The 20,699-nt window shown below is 47.4% G+C and overlaps 1 protein-coding gene across 1 annotated transcript; it reads right to left on the reverse strand.

Moving 5' to 3' along the window:
* Positions 1-4,006: 4,006 nt before the first annotated feature.
* On the reverse strand, positions 4,007-19,153 carry LOC308336312 (very-long-chain enoyl-CoA reductase-like). The gene is made up of 13 exons (XM_080793654.1): positions 18,799-19,153; positions 17,004-17,054; positions 15,856-15,907; positions 14,524-14,568; positions 14,125-14,228; positions 13,041-13,156; positions 12,366-12,471; positions 10,084-10,156; positions 8,943-8,986; positions 7,921-7,978; positions 7,371-7,465; positions 5,706-5,751; positions 4,007-4,824 (listed from the first exon to the last, which is right to left on the reverse strand). Exons 1-13 carry the CDS (start codon positions 18,979-18,981, stop codon positions 4,697-4,699), a joined length of 1,101 nt encoding a protein of 366 aa, XP_080649780.1. The 5' UTR covers positions 18,982-19,153; the 3' UTR covers positions 4,007-4,696.
* Between the last annotated feature and the right edge of the window lie 1,546 nt (positions 19,154-20,699).

Below are 20,699 nucleotides of genomic sequence, written 5' to 3' on the forward strand. Positions count from 1 at the left end.
ATGCCTACATTGTAAATTGTAGAAACAAGACCAAATAAACAACTACTACAACTAAAGGAAGAATGAAGAGGTGCACACTGCGTCCAAGAGACACACACACACACACGCACACGCACACACACACACACACACACACACACACACACACACACACACACACACACACACACACACACACACCTCTCAAAGGTTACTACCGGTATTACTAGAGAACTGGTTGGATGGCCTTCTAGCAGCAATGTCCGTGTACCTGTGTGTGTACCTGTGTCTATGAGCACGAGTATGTTACTTATTTATACCAGTAGGGGGCGCCAGAAACAGAGAGAGGTAGTGCTGTGTCTCTAATGAGAGAGAGAGAGAGAGAGAGAGAGAGAGAGGGGGGGGGGAATTGCACCACTCAGTTCACACGTGTGTGATATTTTTTTACTGGTAGGCCTACCACGGAACGTGACGCGCACGCACGCGCGTGCATGTGCGCATCCAAATAAACAACTACACTTTAGAAACAAGCCCAAACAAGCCCAAATAAACAATGAACAATAAAAATAAACAATGAACGTCTTTAAGGCTCCGATTCAATTGAAAGGAGCTGTATTGGCGTGAGAAAACATACGTTTACAACATTGCAGAAGCAATTGTGTCACAATCAAAAACGGTTGAAAATGCGGAAGGCATAATTATAGTTGGAGGAGGCAGACAGAGCTATGTCACGACACCCTTTAAGGCCTATACATGTTAGTATACAGGGTATAGGCCTATATATAAATATAGCAGCATTTTATGTTCATCAAGACAATTTAAATAGCATACAAAAGGTATGGCATTCTATGCTTTGGTCATACATATAGTTTAATTCACTCGCCATGATACCAGGCAGCATGGCGGTGTCACGGCGACATTGGTGACCTGATGAGATATGTGACCATGTTAATGGTGCGACTTATTATTGATTCACAACTCCGTGGACTAATTAACATTGAGCATCTGCTGATGAACCAACCAGCAGTGATTTACGGTGGGACGCCCGATTCCCGAACGTTATATGCGATTGTCTACGCGACGGTCACACATTTCGGCGGGTCACCGATTCCACCGTGACACAGACATGCTGAAAAAGGCTGTTTTGCGTGTGCGTGCGCGCGCGCGTGTGTGTGTGTGTGCCCCACACGTTTGTTTAGAAACGTAATGTGAGCTACAAACAGGAGGGGGAGGGGAGAGAAAAACTCAAATAAACAACCGCCTTATCTATCTATCTCTCTCTCTCTCTCTCTCTCTCTCTCTCTCTCTCTCTCTCTCTCTCTCTCATTAGCAGTCACTCCAAACTACACTTTAGAAACAAGACCAAATAAACAACTACACTTTAGAAACAAGACCAAATAAACAACTACACTTTAGAAACAAGCCCAAATAAACAACTACACTTTAGAAACAAGCCCAAATAAACAACTACACTTTAGAAACAAGACCAAATAAACAACTACACATTAGAAACAAGACCAAATAAACAACTACACTTTAGAAACAAGACCAAATAAACAACTACACTTTAGAAACAAGACCAAATAAACAACTACACTTTAGAAACGCCGGGACAACTCTCCACACGTCCCAAACTCTTCTCCCTTCTGGCTCCAAAACTGTGGAATGCACTTCCCATTGCAGTCAGAACTGCAGCATCATTCCCAATCTTCCGCCGTAGTCTGAAAACCCACCTTTTCAGACTCCATCATGGCCCATAGCACTTACCCCACCCCCTTAGATAGCAATTCTGTAGACTTAGATAGCATTTGATACAGACTTATAGCATGTTATGTAGACAGCATAAGTGCATTGTATGTAGTCATAGCACGTCATAGTACATATGTATAGCATAGTAGTATAGATGTATGTATAGTTTCATTATAGATATTCCACTGTTACTTTCTTAGCTTACGCATGTTTCATGATAAATGTTTTTATGTGATGTATTCCCATGCTTTTTTGTTCTTGCTTAATGTAAGTCGCTCTGGATTAAGAGCGTCTGCTAAATGCCTAAATTGTAAAAACAAGACCAAATAAACAACTACACTTTAGAAACAAGACCAAATAAACAACTACACATTAGAAACAAGACCAAATAAACAACTACACTTTAGAAACAAGACCAAATAAACAACTACACTTTAGAAACGAGACCAAATAAACAACTACACTTTAGAAACGAGACCAAATAAACAACTACACTTTAGAAACAAGACCAAATAAACAACTACACTTTAGAAACGAGACCAAATAAACAACTACACTTTAGAAACGAGACCAAATAAACAACTACACTTTAGAAACAAGACCAAATAAACAACTACACTTTAGAAACAAGACCAAATAAACAACTACACTTTAGAAACAAGACCAAATAAACAACTACACTTTAGAAACAAGACCAAATAAACAACTACACTTTAGAAACGAGACCAAATAAACAACTACACTTTAGAAACAAGACCAAATAAACAACTACACTTTAGAAACAAGACCAAATGAACAACTACACATTAGAAACAAGACCAAATAAACAACTACACTTTAGAAACAAGACCAAATAAACAACTACACTTTAGAAACAAGACCAAATAAACAACTACACTTTAGAAACAAGACCAAATAAACAACTACACTTTAGAAACAAGACCAAATAAACAACTACACTTTAGAAACAACTTTGACGTGTCCAAACACAACATTCCTGCCATTCAGCCTAAAGGAAGAATGAAGAGGTGCACACTGCGTCCAAGAGACACACACACACACACACACACACACACACACACACACACACACACACACACACACACACACACACACACACACACACACACACACACACACACACACACACACACACACACACACACACACACACACACACACACACACCTCTCAAAGGTTACTACCGGTATTACTAGAGAACTGGTTGGATGGCCTTCTAAAGAGACGGTGTTGTTTTTGGCAGCAAATTTCTATTTTAGTTTTAGTCATAGTCTCTTTCGGCCGCTTGTATTCGCGACCTTATTCTTTCGGCCATGACCCACACCTCATGACCATATAAGGTGAGAGTAGGAACACCTCATGACCATATAAGGTGAGAGTAGGAACACCTCATGACCATATAAGGTGAGAGTAGGAACACCTCATGACCATATAAGGTGAGAGTAGGAACACCTCATGACCATATAAGGTGAGAGTAGGAACACCTCATGACCATATAAGGTGAGAGTAGGAACACCTCATGACCATATAAGGTGAGAGTAGGAACACCTCATGACCATATAAGGTGAGAGTAGGAACACCTCATGACCATATAAGGTGAGAGTAGGAACACCTCATGACCATATAAGGTGAGAGTAGGAACACCTCATGACCATATAAGGTGAGAGTAGGAACACCTCATGACCATATAAGGTGAGAGTAGGAACACCTCATGACCATATAAGGTGAGAGTAGGAACACCTCATGACCATATAAGGTGAGAGTAGGAACACCTCATGACCATATAAGGTGAGAGTAGGAACACCTCATGACCATATAAGGTGAGAGTAGGAACAAAGACTGCTCGGTAGACGGAGAGCTTTGCCTTCTGGCTCAACTCTCTTTTCGTCACAACAGTGAACGGTACAGTGACTGCAACAACCGCCCCCCCCCTGCCGCTCCCATTCGCCGGCTGAGCTCCTCTCAGAGGAGCTTTTCCTAAAGTCATAATAGCGACTTTAATCAACGACGGCTACGGCCGCCGGCTTCCGGCAACCGGAAATGGATCAGTGCTCGATGCATAAACCTGCTCTCCGTCGCAGCCCTTTCTACTACGGCAACATCATACACCTACACTTAGTGTCTACAAGGTCATAACCGTGTTCATTGAAACGATAGCGGTCGTACATTTACACCGATTGCTCCATCACCTCTCTTATGCCGTGTGATGTGTTGGCATGCTCTGAATGAAGAAATAACACTAATACCATACAGTATGTCATATTAACCATGTTTATTAAAACGGGTTTAGAATAACACAGATTGCTCCATGCAGCGCCTTCCTCTTTCCACTGCTGATCATGTCCAGCGCGTTTAGGAATTAAGCAATATCGGCACGTTAGCTGACGCGCAACGCAGTGTTTTAATAATAATAATGTGTTTATGTTTGAAATGATGGTTCCGTGGCTCAATTGGGTCTGAGAGGCTAAATGTCATCAGACGGTGGGTCCGTGGCTCAAATGGGTCTGAGAGGCTAAATGTCATCAAACGTTGGTTCCGTGGCTCAAGTGGGTCTGAGAGGCTAAATGTCATCAAACGGTGGTTCCGTGGCTCAAATGGGTCTGAGAGGCTAAATGTCATCAAACGGTGGTTCCGTGGCTCAAATGGGTCTGAGAGGCTAAATGTCATCAAACGGTGGTTCCGTGGCTCAAGTGGGTCTGAGAGGCTAAATGTCATCAAACGGTGGTTCCGTGGCTCAAGTGGGTCTGAGAGGCTAAATGTCATCAAACGGTGGTTCCGTGGCTCAAATGGGTCTGAGAGGCTAAATGTCATCAAACGGTGGTTCCGTGGCTCAAATGGGTCTGAGAGGCTAATTCTTCAGAGGATCAGGGGGGTGATGGCCACTAGGGGGCGGTATTCTCCCATACAGAGGATCAGGGGGATGATGGCCACCAGGGGGCGGTATTCTTCAGAGGACCAGGGGGATGATGGCCATGCGCAGTCTGGGGTACTCTGTGAACTGGCGGCTGTAGATGCGATGCTTTCCCTTGGCCCAGATGGTCATCTGGACGAAGCCCAGGAACGAGTACAGCGCCACTGTGAGGGAGACAAGGGAAGTACAGCGCCACTGTGAGGGAGACAAGGGAAGTACAGCGCCACTGTGAGGGAGACAAGGGAAGTACAGCGCCACTGTGAGGGAGACAAGGGAAGTACAGCGCCACTGTGAGGGAGACAAGGGAAGTACAGCGCCACTGTGAGGGAGACAAGGGAAGTACAGCGCCACTGTGAGGGAGACAAGGGAAGTACAGCGCCACTGTGAGGGAGACAGGGGAAGTACAGCGCCACTGTGAGGGAGACAAGGGAAAAACACACCGTGTTGATTTTGTCGACTCAAGGCCTATTCATAGTCTGGGTTTTCGGTGGTGAGGTGACCGCCGCTCCGGTGGTGAGCTGACCGCCGCTCCGGTGGTGAGCTGACCGCCGCTCCGGTGGTGAGGTGACCGCCGCTCCGGTGGTGAGCTGACCGCCGCTCCGGTGGTGAGCTGACCACCGCTCCGGTGGTGAGCTGACCACCGCTCCGGTGGTGAGCTGACCACCGCTCCGGTGGTGAGGCGACCACCGCTCCGGTGGTGAGGTGAACACCGCTCCGGTGGTGAGCTGACCGCCGCTCCGGTGGTGAGGCGACCACCGCTCCGGTGGTGAGGTGACCACCGCTCCGGTGGTGAGCTGACCACCGGAGCTGAAATAACGTTGAGCGGTGGTGTGAGTAAAAACAGAGAGAAGGGCTGGAGCGGTGGCGGTGGTGGTTTGCTCTTCACCACGGCTCTTCGTGACGTCATGTTGTAGTTCGGTGGTCACCCCACCACCACCGTAAATCCAGACTATATGTATGAGCCTTAAAACTATGACGAATAATGTCCGTCGGTCTGTCTGTTGGTGTGTGTGTGTGTGTGTGCGTGCGTGGCGTTGTCTTGTACCTGGTAAACACTGCGTCATAACAGAGAAGCTCACCCACGCTCCCACCTAGAGAGATGGACAGATGGACAGACGGACAGAAGGACAGATGGACAGATGGACAGATGGACAGAAAGACAGAAGACAGATGGACAGATGGACAGATGGACAGAAGGACAGATGGACAGAAGGACAGAAAGAGAGTTGGAGAGACATGGTGGGTTAAAGGACAACCTAGACTGGAGGTGTCCCAATACCGTATCTGTGTCGGCCCTTATGGGTCATATATGGGGTCATATTGGTGGCTGTGAAAAGCCCATGAGTCTAACCACGCAGCCATCCTGTTGAGGGGGTTTGACACTATATATGGGCAGGTAAATCCTAATGTTGGGGCATGTGGAGTTTGCTTCGGAGTTGCCCAAAGACAAAACCTCTCAACTCCATTTGACCCTCACACTGTCTGCTAAAGCAACTAAACTCCACCACCTCTCCCCCTCCCATGGAAGTCATTGACAGTATTATGCATCAACTATACTGAGGCATGCAGTATAGAGCCTTTCAGAAAAGCGAGTGGCCCAGGAAGTGGAAGCCCCATGCATTCTCCCATCGCCACTTTTAATATAATTTATTTAAAGACGGTTACGCCGCGGACAAAGCCAATTCGGATCGTGACGAATCATGACAATGAACACAATATTTTGGGCCGATCAAATAATTTATAAGACGAAAAACAAAACAAATAGTGTTGTCTCCTGACTTTCTTTTCTTCTTTCTAATGATTTGATCGTCCCAAAATATTGTGTTCATTGTCATGATTCGTCACGATCCGAATTGGCTTTGTCCGCGGCGTAACCGTCTTTAAATAAATTAAATTAAATAAATTTCCTGAAAGTTTTACATTTTGGAGTCTGGTTTCTTCTTCCCGAACATGCAGAGATACTGTACATGTTAGTGTTACGGTTCCACTATAGCATGCATGGGCGGCTGTGTCTCAGGAGGTATAGAGCAGGTCGTTCCAATGATCCCTGTGGGTCGGCGGTTCGAATCCCGGCTCCTCCTCCTCCTGTCCACATGTGGAAGTGTCCTTTGGGGCAAGAAGACACTGAACCCCATACACACTGCCTCCAGTTGAGTCGGTCGGCGTGAGGCTGTGAGCTCGCCACCGTCGGTGTGAGGATGTGGGAAGTGAGGACGCTGGCGTCGACATCGATGTCCCCTCCGAGTTGGCCCTTGGGTGTTTTAATATTTTCTAATATGGCCCCCTTTGAAAAAAAAGTCTGGACACCCCTGAGTCAGTGTGTCATGTCTGCCAAACCAGCTAAAGCTTTCATTTTTTTTAAATATTTTATACTTTTGTCCCAGCAGGACAGGCTCCACATAATACTGTCTCCACACCATGCAATGAATCAATAGTGTACACACAGTGTTGATGTGCATATACTGTATTTAAATAAACTGTATAGACAAAAAAGGTATCCTTCCTCTCTAAATTGTACTGCTTGTCAAAATGTGAATTGCAGACTTGAAAAGAAAATAATCCAAGGCACTACTCCGTCTTTAGGTGAAAAATTAAATAGTTTATTTGAAGATGAGCTTAAGGCAAATAAATAACAGGACCAACGCGATTCGACCAAAAGGTCTTGGTCGGGGTCTATCTGTAAAAGTAACTGTAGTCGTGGTTACTGTACCTCATATGTGTAGTTTGGGCAGGACACAAAGACGTAGAGCCAAGTGAAGGGATTCTTAGTTGGATTAGGAAATGTGCTGCATTTATTATTGGTTCCTGCAAAACATGAATAGAAAAAACACAACAACTTTAGATTTGATCCGTGAAGTAATGGTAATAACACCCCCCCACCCCACCTCCAAAATAGATTAACCCATTCTGACCTGAGATCAGATTCATACGAGGTTTCCACTGGACAACACACTGGTCTGATTAACCCATTCTGACCTGAGATCAGATTCTAAAAATGTCAGTCGTTCTTCGATTTTTCAAAAATAGCAGACCTACAAGCTCGTAGCGCGCCACTCGGTGGCGCGCTACGAGCTTGTAGATCTGCTATTTTTCAATAGCTAAAGCATAACATGATGCTAACACCAAAACGGGTTCCCGGTCAGAATGGGTTCATAATAATAATAATATATACGATTTATATAGCGCTTTTCTGGGTACCCAAAGTCGCTTTACAGAAATTGTAAATGATCTTAATGATCCTATATGTAAATGATCTTTACCGTCCCCTCGGAGGTTCTGCAGGGCCAGGTGGATGGAGAAGTTTCCCATCTCACACAACTTCATAGTCATACGAAAGAGAAACAAACGGAAACCAGAATTAAACGGAATAATAATAATAATATCTGTGTGGAGTTTGCATGTTCTCCCCGTGTCCCCTGGGGTAGGTACCCTCACATGTTCTCCCCGTGTCCCCTAGGGTAGGTACCCTCACATGTTCTCCCCGTGTCCCCTAGGGTAGGTACCCTCACATGTTCTCCCCGTGTCCCCTAGGGTAGGTACCCTCACATGTTCTCCCCGTGTCCCCTAGGGTAGGTACCCTCACATGTTCTCCCCGTGTCCCCTAGGGTATAGGTACCCTCACATGTTCTCCCCGTGTCCCCTAGGGTAGGTACCCTCACATGTTCTCCCCGTGTCCCCTAGGGTAGGTACCCTCACATGTTCTCCCCGTGTCCCCTAGGGTAGGTACCCTCACATGTTCTCCCCGTGTCCCCTAGGGTAGGTACCCTCACATGTTCTCCCCGTGTCCCCTAGGGTAGGTACCCTCACATGTTATCCCCGTGTCCCCTAGGTTAGGTACCCTCACATGTTCTCCCCGTGTCCCCTAGGGTAGGTACCCTCACATGTTCTCCCCGTGTCCCCTAGGGTAGGTACCCTCACATGTTCTCCCCGTGTCCCCTAGGGTAGGTACCCTCACATGTTCTACCCTCACAAAAAACATGCAGTAATCCTGGTCACTAAACTACCTCCCCCTGGCCAGCCGGGGCGCCTGATGGAGGAGAAATTAACTGGTTGGAATAGCGTGTTCCTTCCACGCGCTACGTCCAACCAGGGAAACTCCCCCCTGTCAGGTGCAACCTGGAAACTCATGAATGAAGGAAAGTATGAGTTCAAGTCCGTTGCTCTCCCCAGGTTGGTGGAGGGTGTGTAGAGCCCAGGATCACATTAGATCATTGACACAGGGGCGAAAAATGGGTTACAAAATCGTGGGATAAATATTATAGAAAAAAAAAAAAAAACATACCACGAATATGACCAGTGCATAGTTGACCTGGGGATCTCCGTACGCTGTGGAGAGAGGAGGTTTAAATCAGATTAATTCAGATCATGAAATCGTGTCGACACTATGCCAGTCTAACCAGTGATCCCACACAGGGGTAAGGGGTTGACACTATGCCAGTCTATCCAGTGATCCCACACAGGGGTAAGGGGGTCGACACTATGCCAGTCTAACCAGTGATCCCACACAGGGGTAAGGGGTTGACACTATGCCAGTCTAACCAGTGATCCCACACAGGGGTAAGGGTTGACACTATGCCAGTCTAACCAGTGATCCCACACAGGGGTAAGGGTTGACACTATGCCAGTCTAACCAGCGATCCCACACAGGGGTAAGGGGTCGACACTATGCCAGTCTAACCAGTGATCCCACACAGGGGTAAGGGGTTGACACTATGCCAGTCTAACCAGTGATCCCACACAGGGGTAAGGGGTCGACACTATGCCAGTCTAACCAGTGATCTGACACAGGGGTAAGGGGTCGACACTATGCCAGTCTAACCAGTGATCCCACACAGGGGTAAGGGGTTGATACTATGCCAGTCTAACCAGCGATCCCACACAGGGGTAAGGGGGTCGACACTATGCCAGTCTAACCAGTGATCCCACACAGGGGTAAGGGGGTCGACACTATGCCAGTCTAACCAGCGATCCCACACAGGGGTAAGGGGTTGACACTATGCCAGTCTAACCAGCGATCCCACACAGGGGTAAGGGGTCGACACTATGCCAGTCTAACCAGTGATCCCACACAGGGGTAAGGGGTCGACACTATGGCAGGTAAATACAATGTTGGGGCATCATGTGGAGTTTGCTTCGGAGTTTCCCAAGTTGTACAATAAGTGTACGTTTGAGTGAGGAGGCTCTTATAAACACAACACCAGATATATAGCTAGATAGCTATAAAACACAACATGAGATCACAATTTGAATAAAATCACTATTTGGAACATGAACAGTATATGACAGAGGGGAGAGAGAGCTAGTCTGGATAGTTCTGTGTCTATACATAGCATACGTGTCTAGCTTCCAATGTGCTTTTGGGCTTGTCAATCTGCCTTTGCTGCGTGCGTGCGTGCGTGCGTGCGTGCGTGCGTGTAACTCACATGGAGGTGTGTACAGAGGATGGTTGATATAGTAGGCCAGCCATGCTGAGAAGCTCCAGTAGTAAACGCAGTTCTATAATCCAGAACAGAGACAACACTGTGTTAGAGTTCTATAGAGTCCAGTTCTATGATCCAGAACAGAGTTCTATAGAGTCCAGTTCTATGATCCAGAACAGAGACAACACTGTGTTAGAGTTCTATAGAGTCCAGTTCTATGATCCAGAACAGAGACAACACTGTGTTAGAGAGTTCTATAGAGTCCAGTTCTATGATCCAGAACAGAGTTCCATAGAGTCCAGTTCTATAATCCAGAACAGAGACAACACTGTGTTCTATAGAGTTCTATAGAGTCCAGTTCTATAATCCAGAACAGAGTTCTATAGAGTCCAGTTCTATGATCCAGAACAGAGTTCTATAGAGTCCAGTTCTATAATCCAGAACAGAGACAACACTGTGTTCTATAGAGTCCAGTTCTATAATCCAGAACAGAGTTCCATAGAGTCCAGTTCTATAATCCAGAACAGAGTTCCATAGAGTCCATCCACGAGGGTTCTATAGGGCAGTGTTGTTTTCGTCGACTAAAACCAACCTACTACCTTTTTTTCACTGACAAAAACGAATGGAAACTAAATGAAAATTATAAGCTATACGATGACTAAAACTAAGACTAAATATACTGACAATTTTCGTCGACAAATAAAAACTAGACTAAAATGTTAGGAAGGGACTCTAGTGGACAAGAGATCCAGTATAAGTCATTTTACACTTTGGTTGCATGCAGAAAATAGCCGATCTACAAGCTCAGAGTCATCTTATGACGTTTAGTCGACTAAAACTAGACTAACACTTAAGACATTTCCAGGTGACTAAAATATGACAAAAACGAAATGAAGTTTCAGTCCAAAGACTACGACTAAAACTAAAATAGAAATTTGCTGCCCAAAACAACCCTGCTGTAGAGCCCACCCACGAGGGTTCTGCACTTAAAATGATCCATGTCCGATATTTATTATTATTATTATTATGGATGTCCGATATTTATTATTATTATTATGGATGTCCGATATTTATTATTATTATTATGGATGTCCGATATTTATTATTATTATTATGGATGTCCGATATTTATTATTATTATTATGGATGTCCGATATTTATTATTATTATTATGGATGTCCGATATTTATTATTATTATTATGGATGTCCGATATTTATTATTATTATTATGGATGTCCGATATTTATTATTATTATTATGGATGTCCGATATTTATTATTATTATTATTATGGATGTCCGATATTTATTATTATTATTATGGATGTCCGATATTTATTATTATTATTATTATGGATGTCCGATATTTATTATTATTATTATGGATGTCCGATATTTATTATTATTATTATGGATGTCCGATATTTATTATTATTATTATGGATGTCCGATATTTATTTATTATTATTATTATGGATGTCCGATATTTTCCGCCTCCCGGTATCATCGGCCGGTATATATTTGCATAAACATCGGGAAATATCAGGCATGGTCCTTATACCTTCACCGTGGTCCTCAGAGAGGGTCTTATACCTTCACCGTGGTCCTCAGAGGGTCCTCAGAGGGTCTTACCTTCACCGTGGTCCTCAGAGGGTCCTCAGAGGGTCTTACCTTCACCGTGGTCCTCAGAGAGGGTCTTATACCTTCACCGTGGTCCTCAGAGAGGGTCTTATACCTTCACCGTGGTCCTCAGAGAGGGTCTTATACCTTCACCGTGGTCCTCAGAGAGGGTCTTATACCTTCACCGTGGTCCTCAGAGGGTCTTACCTTCACCGTGGTCCTCAGAGGGTCCTCAGAGGGTCTTACCTTCACCGTGGTCCTCAGAGGGTCCTCAGAGGGTCTTACCTTCACCGTGGTCCTCAGAGGGTCCTCAGAGGGTCTTACCTTCACCGTGGTCCTCAGAGGGTCCTCAGAGGGTCTTACCTTCACCGTGGTCCTCAGAGAGGGTCTTATACCTTCACCGTGGTCCTCAGAGAGGGTCTTATACCTTCACCGTGGTCCTCAGAGAGGGTCTTATACCTTCACGGTGGTCCTCAGAGGGTCTTACCTTCACCGTGGTCCTCAGAGGGTCTTACCTTCACCGTGGTCCTCAGAGAGGGTCTTATACCTTCACGCTGGTCCTCAGAGGGTCCTCAGAGGGTCTTATACCTTCACGCTGGTCCTCAGAGGGTCCTCAGAGGGTCTTACCTTCACCGTGGTCCTCAGAGGGTCCTCAGAGGGTCTTACCTTCACCGTGGTCCTCAGAGGCATGGTCCCGCGGGAGAATCGGTGCACAAAGATGGTCTCGAGGAGCCTCTTCACGTAGTGACAGGTGTGACAGACACAGGCCAGTCTGAGAGAGAGAGAGAGAGACACACCACGGAGAGATGACGCTACGCTCAGATCGTTTGTCGGTAAGCTGTGACAGGGACAGGTAAGCTGTGACAGCGACAGGTAAGCTGTGACAGGGACAGGTAAGCCACGGCCCAGGATGGACCTCTGAGCCACGGCCCAGGATGGACCTCTAAGCCACGGCCCAGGATGGACCTCTGAGCCACGGCCCAGGATGGACCTCTGAGCCACGGCCCAGGATGGACCTCTGAGCCACGGCCCAGGATGGACCTCTGAGCCACGGCCCAGGATGGACCTCTGAGCCACGGCCCAGGATGGACCTCTGAGCCACGGCCCAGGATGGACCTCTGAGCCACGGCCCAGGATGGACCTCTGAGCCACGGCCCAGGATGGACCTCTGAGCCACGGCCCAGGATGGACCTCTGAGCCACGGCCCAGGATGGACCTCTGAGCCACGGCCCAGGATGGACCTCTGAGGCCGGCAACGTTTGTTTTACATCACCATTACAGTCACTTTAATATATTAGCGGCCCTCACTTCACACGGGTGTGATGTTATTTCGTGACTCACGTGACGACGGTGTAGGGGCTGGACGTGAAGGCGTGGCCGGGCGGGTAGACGTATGGGACGCGGAAATAGAAGAGCAGGTAGGTGAGGAGAGGCCCCATACACTCCGACAGGAACACCTGGAATATATAGAGGAGGAGAGGTGACCCCATACACTCTGACAGGAACACCTTGAATCTATAAAGGAGGAGAGGTGACCCCATACACTCTGACAGGAACACCTGGAATATAAAGGAGGAGAGGTGACCCCATACACTCTGACAGGAACACCTGGAATATATAGGAGGAGAGGTGACCCCATAGACTCTGACAAGAACACCTGGAATATATAGGAGGAGAGGTGACCCCATATACTCTGACAAGAACACCTGGAATATAGAGGAGGAGAGGTGACCCCATAGACTCTGACAGGAACACCTGGAATATAGAGGTGGAGAGGTGACCCCATAGACTCGGATAGGAACACCTGGGATATAGAGGTGGAGAGGTGACCCCATAGAGTCTGACAAGAACACCTGGAATATATAGAGGAGGAGAGGAGATCCCATACACTCTTAAAGTGCATGGGTGTTAAACCAGTATCCCATCTTATAGCTGTAGAGACGGAGATAGGGTGCGTTTAGTTCTGACCATGGGTCACCCTATAGCTGTAGAGACAGAGATAGGGTGCGTTTAGTTCTGACCATGGGTCACCCTATAGCTGTAGAGATAGAGATAGGGTGCGTTTAGTTCTCGCCACGGGTCACCCTAGCTGTAGGGATAGAGATAGGGTGCGTTTAGTTCTCGCCACGGGTCACCCTATAGCTGTAGAGATAGGGTGCGTTTAGTTCTCGCCACGGGTCACCCTATAGCTGTAGAGACGGAGATAGGGTGCGTTTAGTTCTCACCACGGGTCACCCTATAGCTGTAGAGATAGAGATAGGGTGCGTTTAGTTCTCGCCACGGGTCACCCTAGCTCTAGAGACAGAGATAGGGTGCGTTTAGTTCTCACCACGGGTCACCCTAGCTGTAGAGATAGGGTGCGTTTAGTTCTCGCCACGGGTCACCCTAGCTCTAGAGACAGAGATAGGGTGCGTTTAGTTCTCACCACGGGCCACCCTAGCTGCGGTCCCAGGTCCGAGAAGTACATGGTAGCTGTGGTTCCGACCGGTAGAGACTGTAAGGTCTCGTCATCCGACAGGGCTTTGCCGTCTGGAACACAAAAACAAGCGCACACGCAAAGACACAACGATTGAGTAATATAAACAATATTCTTTCTTTCTTTCTGTTTTAACATACAATAAACTACTACTATTACTTTTGATTTGTTTTAATGTGAAATGTTAAAAACGAGTTTATAGAGGGAGAGTGAAGAGAGAGAGAGAGAGAGAGAGAGAGAGAGAGAGAGACTATAGTGGCATGTGATATAGTGACTGTATTCTAAGATGAATCATGTGATATAATGAATGTATTCTATGATGTAATCAACACACATGTGTGTACTCACTTGGGTAAAGCTTTAAGGCCTGTCTAGATGGATACCAATGGGGATCTGCACGCACGCACGCACGCACGCACGCACGCACGCACGCACACACGCACGCACGCACGCACGCACACACACACGCACGCACGCACGCACGCACGCACGCACGCACGCACGCACACACACACGCACGCACGCACGCACGCACACACGCACGCACGCACGCACACACACACGCACGCACAAAAAGAGAGAAAATCAGCGACACAACAACATAACGTGACAACTTTATCGTCAACATTACCAGAAGCTTCCAACAATACATTTTTCCATACTTCCAAACTTAACATCAGTTAATGTTTAAATCCTTAATTTTAACACAATCAGCACCGGGATTCCTTCAAAATAGAACAGTAGAAAAATAGAACAACAAAATAGAACAACTGCGACGCGTTGTGAGCTTGTAGATCTGCTGTTTTCAGCATGCAACCAAGTGTAAAATGATGTTCAGGAGAGGAGAAAACAAGACTAAGTGTTGAGGAGAGGAGAAAACAAGACTAAGTGTTGAGGAGAGGAGAAAACAAGACTAAGTGTTGAGGAGAGGAGAAAACAAGACTAAGTGTTGAGGAGAGGAGAAAACAAGACTAAGTGTTGAGGAGAGGAGAAAACAAGACTAAGTGTTGAGGAGAGGAGAAAACAAGACTAAGTGTTGAGGAGAGGAGAAAACAAGACTAAGTGTTGAGGAGAGGAGAAAACAAGACTAAGTGTTGAGGAGAGGAGAAAACAAGACTAAGTGTTGAGGAGAGGAGAAAACAAGACTAAGTGTTGAGGAGAGGAGAAAACAAGACTAACTGTTCAGGAGAGGAGAAAACAAGACTAACTGTTGAGGAGAGGAGAAAACAAGACTAACTGTTGAGGAGAGGAGAAAACAAGTGGAGAAAACAAGTTGTTTTTTAATCCAAAATAAGTTAATAGTACAGGCAGACTATCTTCACATACTAACTAGTGCATGCCTGATGAAATCGACATGTAAATATGAAATAAATGCGTAAACATGTAGCTATAGGTGTAATGTTAGATATGATATGGTGTGTCCTGTAAGTCCATGTGGGCTGGGCGCCTTTGGTGCATGACACAAAAATAAAGAAATCTATCTATCTATCTGTTAGAGACCACAGAAGTGAACCGTTTTCTCAACTCGCTGTTTCTCTGAAAGACATTATACTCTATAAGCCATATCTCCAAAACTGGTGGGTCAAACTGAACAACCAATATGTCAATTTGAAGCTATACGGTTCCCTGCTTTCACATGACATGGACACAGAAACAGTCACAAAATGAATGAACACTCACTTGATCTGTGAAAAAGAGTCTTGATTTCTGCTATGGTGGTGTGAGGCTCCAACTGAATGGAATGCAAAACGTACACGTGTGGTTTTAGTCATTTCCTCTGGTGGAATTAACAATGAGCGTTTACGACTCAACCAGTATGGTGTGGAGAACACTATAATTACACAGGGTGTTATCACCCTGAGAACAGGGTGTTATCACCCTGTACCCTGTCCCTGTATCACCCTGTACCCTGTAGGAGTTCTCTCTCCTAATTACACAGGGTGTTATCACCCTGAGAACAGGGTGTTATCACCCTGAGAATATATGCAACCCACGAAACGAGGCGACTTAAGCGTTATTCATAGTCTAATATTTTCGCGGTGGTGAGGTGACCACCGAACTACAACATGACGTCACTGAGGTGACCACCGAACTACAACATGACGTCACTGAGCCGCGGTGAAGAGCAAACCACTGCCACCGCCCCTCAGTGGTCGTCACCTCACCACCGGAGCGGTGGTCACCTCACCACCGGAGCAGTGGTGGTCACCTCACCACCGGAGCGGTGGTGGTCAGCTCACCACCGGAGCGGTGGTGGTCACCTCACCACCGGAGCGGTGGTGGTCAGCTCACCACCGGAGCGGTGGTGGTCACCTCACCACCGGAGCGGTGGTGGTCACCTCACCACCGGAGCGGTGGTGGTCACCTCACCACCGGAGCGGTGGTGGTCACCTCACCACCGGAGCGGTGGTCGCCTCACCACCGGAGCGGTGGTCGCCTCACCACCGGAGCGGTGGTCAGCTCACCACCGGAGCAGTGGTCAACTCACCACCGGAGCGGTGGTGGTCACCTCACCACCGGAGCGGTGGTGGTCACCTCACCACCGGAGCGGTGGTCACCTCACCACCGGAGCGGTGGTGGTCACCTCACCACCGGAGCGGTGGTGGTCACCTCACCACCGGAGCGGTGGTGGTCACCTCACCACCGGAGCGGTGGTCACCTCACCACCGGAGCGGTGGTCACCTCACCACCGGAGCGGTGGTGGTCACCTCACCACCGGAGCGGTGGTGGTCACCTCACCACCGGAGCGGTGGTGGTCACCTCACCATCGAAAAAATCCAGACTATATGAATGAGACTTTAGAGAGATGCAACCATACAGAAACGTACCTTATCAACAAAACAAAGCTGATTCCTTGTCTTGGAATCGAGGACTTCAACCTGTCAAACACAGAAGACATACGTTAGCATAAAAAAAAACAATCCTTGTTCAGACTTAAATGGATTAGTTGGACTAAGAGCTGCACGACGTTCTGTCTGACAGGCCATTTCTGTGGTCAGACGGTCTGTCTGACGGGCCATTTCTCTGGTCAGACGGTCTGTCTGACGGGCCATTTCTCTGGTCAGACGGTCTGTCTGACGGGCCATTTCTCTGGTCAGACGGTCTGTCTGACGGGCCATTTCTCTGGTCAGACGGTCTGTCTGACAGGCCATTTCTCTGGTCAGACGGTCTGTCTGAGAGGCCATTTCTCTGGTCAGACGGTCTGTCTGAGAGGCCATTTCTCTGGTCAGACGCTCCCAATCAGGATAATGAGTCTTGGCCACTAGAGATGCGTCCTCTCGTCCTGTTGTAACCCATAGGCTCGCACATGCAGCGCTGGTCTTTTTGAGTGGTGCAACCACTCCCTTACGGAGCAGTGTGTGTGTGTGTGTGTGGCTGGGTGGGTCTGAGCACGAAAACAGCACTGGTTGTTTTTCACCACCTGTGCGCAACCTAACACACAGACGCACATATTAACTGTATATATGATGATTTCGGGTGTGCCAGTACAGTGACAGTAGAATCTACTGTTACCGTGTGGGGGTTACCGAGGGACCCCCACAAGGTATAACTCTGTCATATCTCAACCATTTCGGACGTGGGGTAGCTCACACGGTCACACACACATGGTCACACACGGTCACACACACACACACGGTCACACACACACACACGGTCACACACACACGGTCACACACACACACACGGTCACACACACACACACGGTCACACACACACACACACACACACACACACACACACACACACACACACACACACACACACACACACACACACACACACACACACACACACACACACACACAGTAAATGCCATGGAGCAAAGCTATAAACTATAGCCCTAGAGAGGTCAGTGAAATGTGAAATGTCTTTAAGAATATACCCACGCACACACAACCTGCTGCTAGCTGACACAGTATAGCTTGTAGCAGTACAGTACAGTACAGTACAGTACAGTACAGTACAGTACAGTACAGTACAGTACAGTACAGTACAGTACAGTACAGTACAGTACAGTACAGTACAGTACAGTACAGTACAGTACAGTACAGTACTGGGGAGTATAAGACGCTGTCAAAGAGTCAAGGAGTTTAACAAACACTTTGCTCGCTGTCATGGTGGAAAGTAACTAAGTATATATATCACCGAGTACTGTACTTAAAGCTGGTATTGTTGTTTTGTTTTTGTATCTTTTTTTACTTTACCGGAGTTGCAGTGCTTGCACTTCTACTCCACTACATCTCAGAGGCAAATATTGTACTTTTACTTTTAAATATCATTACAACACAGAGTACACAGTAGACAGTTTTTTTTAAAGGTTTTTTAAGTTTTTTTTAAGTTAGGTTTTTGTGTGTGTGTGTGTTTTGTGTGTGTGTGTGTGTGTGTGTGTGTGTGTGTGTGTGTGTGTGTGTGTGTGTGTGTGTGTGTGTGTGTGTGTGTGTGTGTGTGTGTGTGTGTGTGTGTGTGTGTGTGTGTGATACAGCTGCGCCCTCTGGTGGCGGGCATGTGGTGTTACAGCGTGACAGACAGACAGACATGTTCTGCTATAGGTCTCATAGTTATAGTGCTCACTGCGTTCGCAATAAATATTTCAATCAATCGATCAATCAATCAATCAATTACCTCGAAGAAGGTGGGTCTGCTCCTGCTGCCGCCGGCCGCTGCCTCTCCCCTGGGGCTCAGCCCACACATGTTGCTCATGGCGGCACACAGCCGCGCGGTCCCCGACCTCCTGTCGGCCACGACGGCCCCCGGAGGGGCCGACCTCTTGTCCACTCCACCCCTTCTCTCCGAGTGGTATCCCATGGTCTGTCTGTCTGTCTGTCTGTCTGTCTGTCTGTCTGTCCGTCCGTCCAGTGGACACAGCGGTAGTCCCGGGACAGACAGGGGATCGGATCAGGGTGTCACCGACGGTGAAGACGACTCCGGTCTCCTCCCCTCACTCCAACCCTCACTGTCCGTGCCTCTCCTCTCCTCTCCTCTCCTCTCCTCTCCTCTCCTCTCCTCTCCTCTCCTCTCCTCTCCTCTCCTCTCCTCTCCTCTCGGTTGTTGAACTTTGGGGTGGAGGGGTGAGGGGGAAGGGGAGTCATTTTGGCACCGTGTCTGGAGAGAGAGAGAGAGAGAGAGAGAGAGAGAGAGAGAGAGAGAGAGAGAGAGAGAGAGAGAGAGAGAGAGAGAGAGAGAGAGAGAGAGAGAGAAGAGAAGAGAAGAGAAGAGAAGAGAAGAGAAGAGAAGAGAAGAGAAGAGAAGAGAAGAGAAGAGATAATTGATTGTAGTGGACACATAAATATCCCCTTGACTACTTAAAAGTGATTAAAAAGGACAAACCACTTTGGACGAATTAAAGAAACGTTGGCAGTGAAAGAGTTAATTAATGTAATTATCCTTTCATTTCTTAAAAAAAAAAAAAGTATATTCAGACAGACAGCGGTATATATAGGTTCAATGCTCAAAGGAGGAGAACATGTTAAATTGGCCTCGGAATTCCTCGAGTTAATTATGTTTTCTTAAAGTGCAAACTTCTATTTGGGGCTTTAGGAAACAACCCCCCCCCCCCCCCCCCCCCCCCAAAAGAGAAACGTAAGCCACAACTGCCAATATTTACAAGCAACATCGGACCCATTTCGGAGACGGTAAGCCTGTTGCGTCATTTCCTGTGTTGCCCGTCTGCTGTCTGACAGCTTTGTTGTCAGCAGCACGAACGGGACAAACACCAAACATTATTGTATTGCGCTGCTGTGGTTTAGACACACACTGTCACTGTTAACTATCCTACTCTGTGGCGATCTTATCGCTACTCGGGCTGGTTGTTTGGCGGGGCGAGCGTCTCATTCTGTCGGCTCAGCCGGGCGATTGTGATGGCTTTCCGCCAACACCACCCCTTCCCTCCCGGCGGACTTTCCTCTCGCTCTAGCTCTCTCTCCTGCGCCGTATGCAATATGTATAGTTACAGCCCTGACGCCTTTGTTGCTTCGGACATGTGCATCAAATGCAGCTTGTTTGCGGTGCTGGAGGGGAGGCTCGGCGAGTTGGAGGCAATTCTGGCTAGCGGTGCAAACGTTAGCCTAGCTCACACACAACCACGGGGAGCCCACCACCATTCGCGGTTGACGGGGACGGGCATGCCGTCGCCGGTGACCGCGGGTGGTCGGGGCTCCCACAAACAGGACGGCTGGGCCAAGGTGGCTGCTACTGGTCGAAAGCGTGGAAGTAAACAAAAGCACACGGGACACCAACCACTTCACGTTTCAAACAGTTTTTCCCCACTCACTGTTATACCCGTTGAGTGTAACGGTGAGCCTTCAGTTCCACTTGATGGCCCGCAACGCAAGCAGCGGCGTGTCATTAAGAATACAACTCTGGTTATCGGTAGTTCTATAATGAGAAACGTGAATTTAAAGACTCCAGGAACCATAGTCAAATGCATCCCCGGGGCCAGAGCTGGCGACATCGAATCAAATCTGAAACTTATTGCTAAAAGTAAATGTAATCGCTATGATAGGATTGTAATTCACTGCGGGGGC

This window comes from Protomyctophum bolini (genome assembly GCF_963924005.1).
Source record: "Protomyctophum bolini genome assembly, chromosome: 21".
Taxonomy (NCBI): domain Eukaryota; kingdom Metazoa; phylum Chordata; class Actinopteri; order Myctophiformes; family Myctophidae; genus Protomyctophum; species Protomyctophum bolini.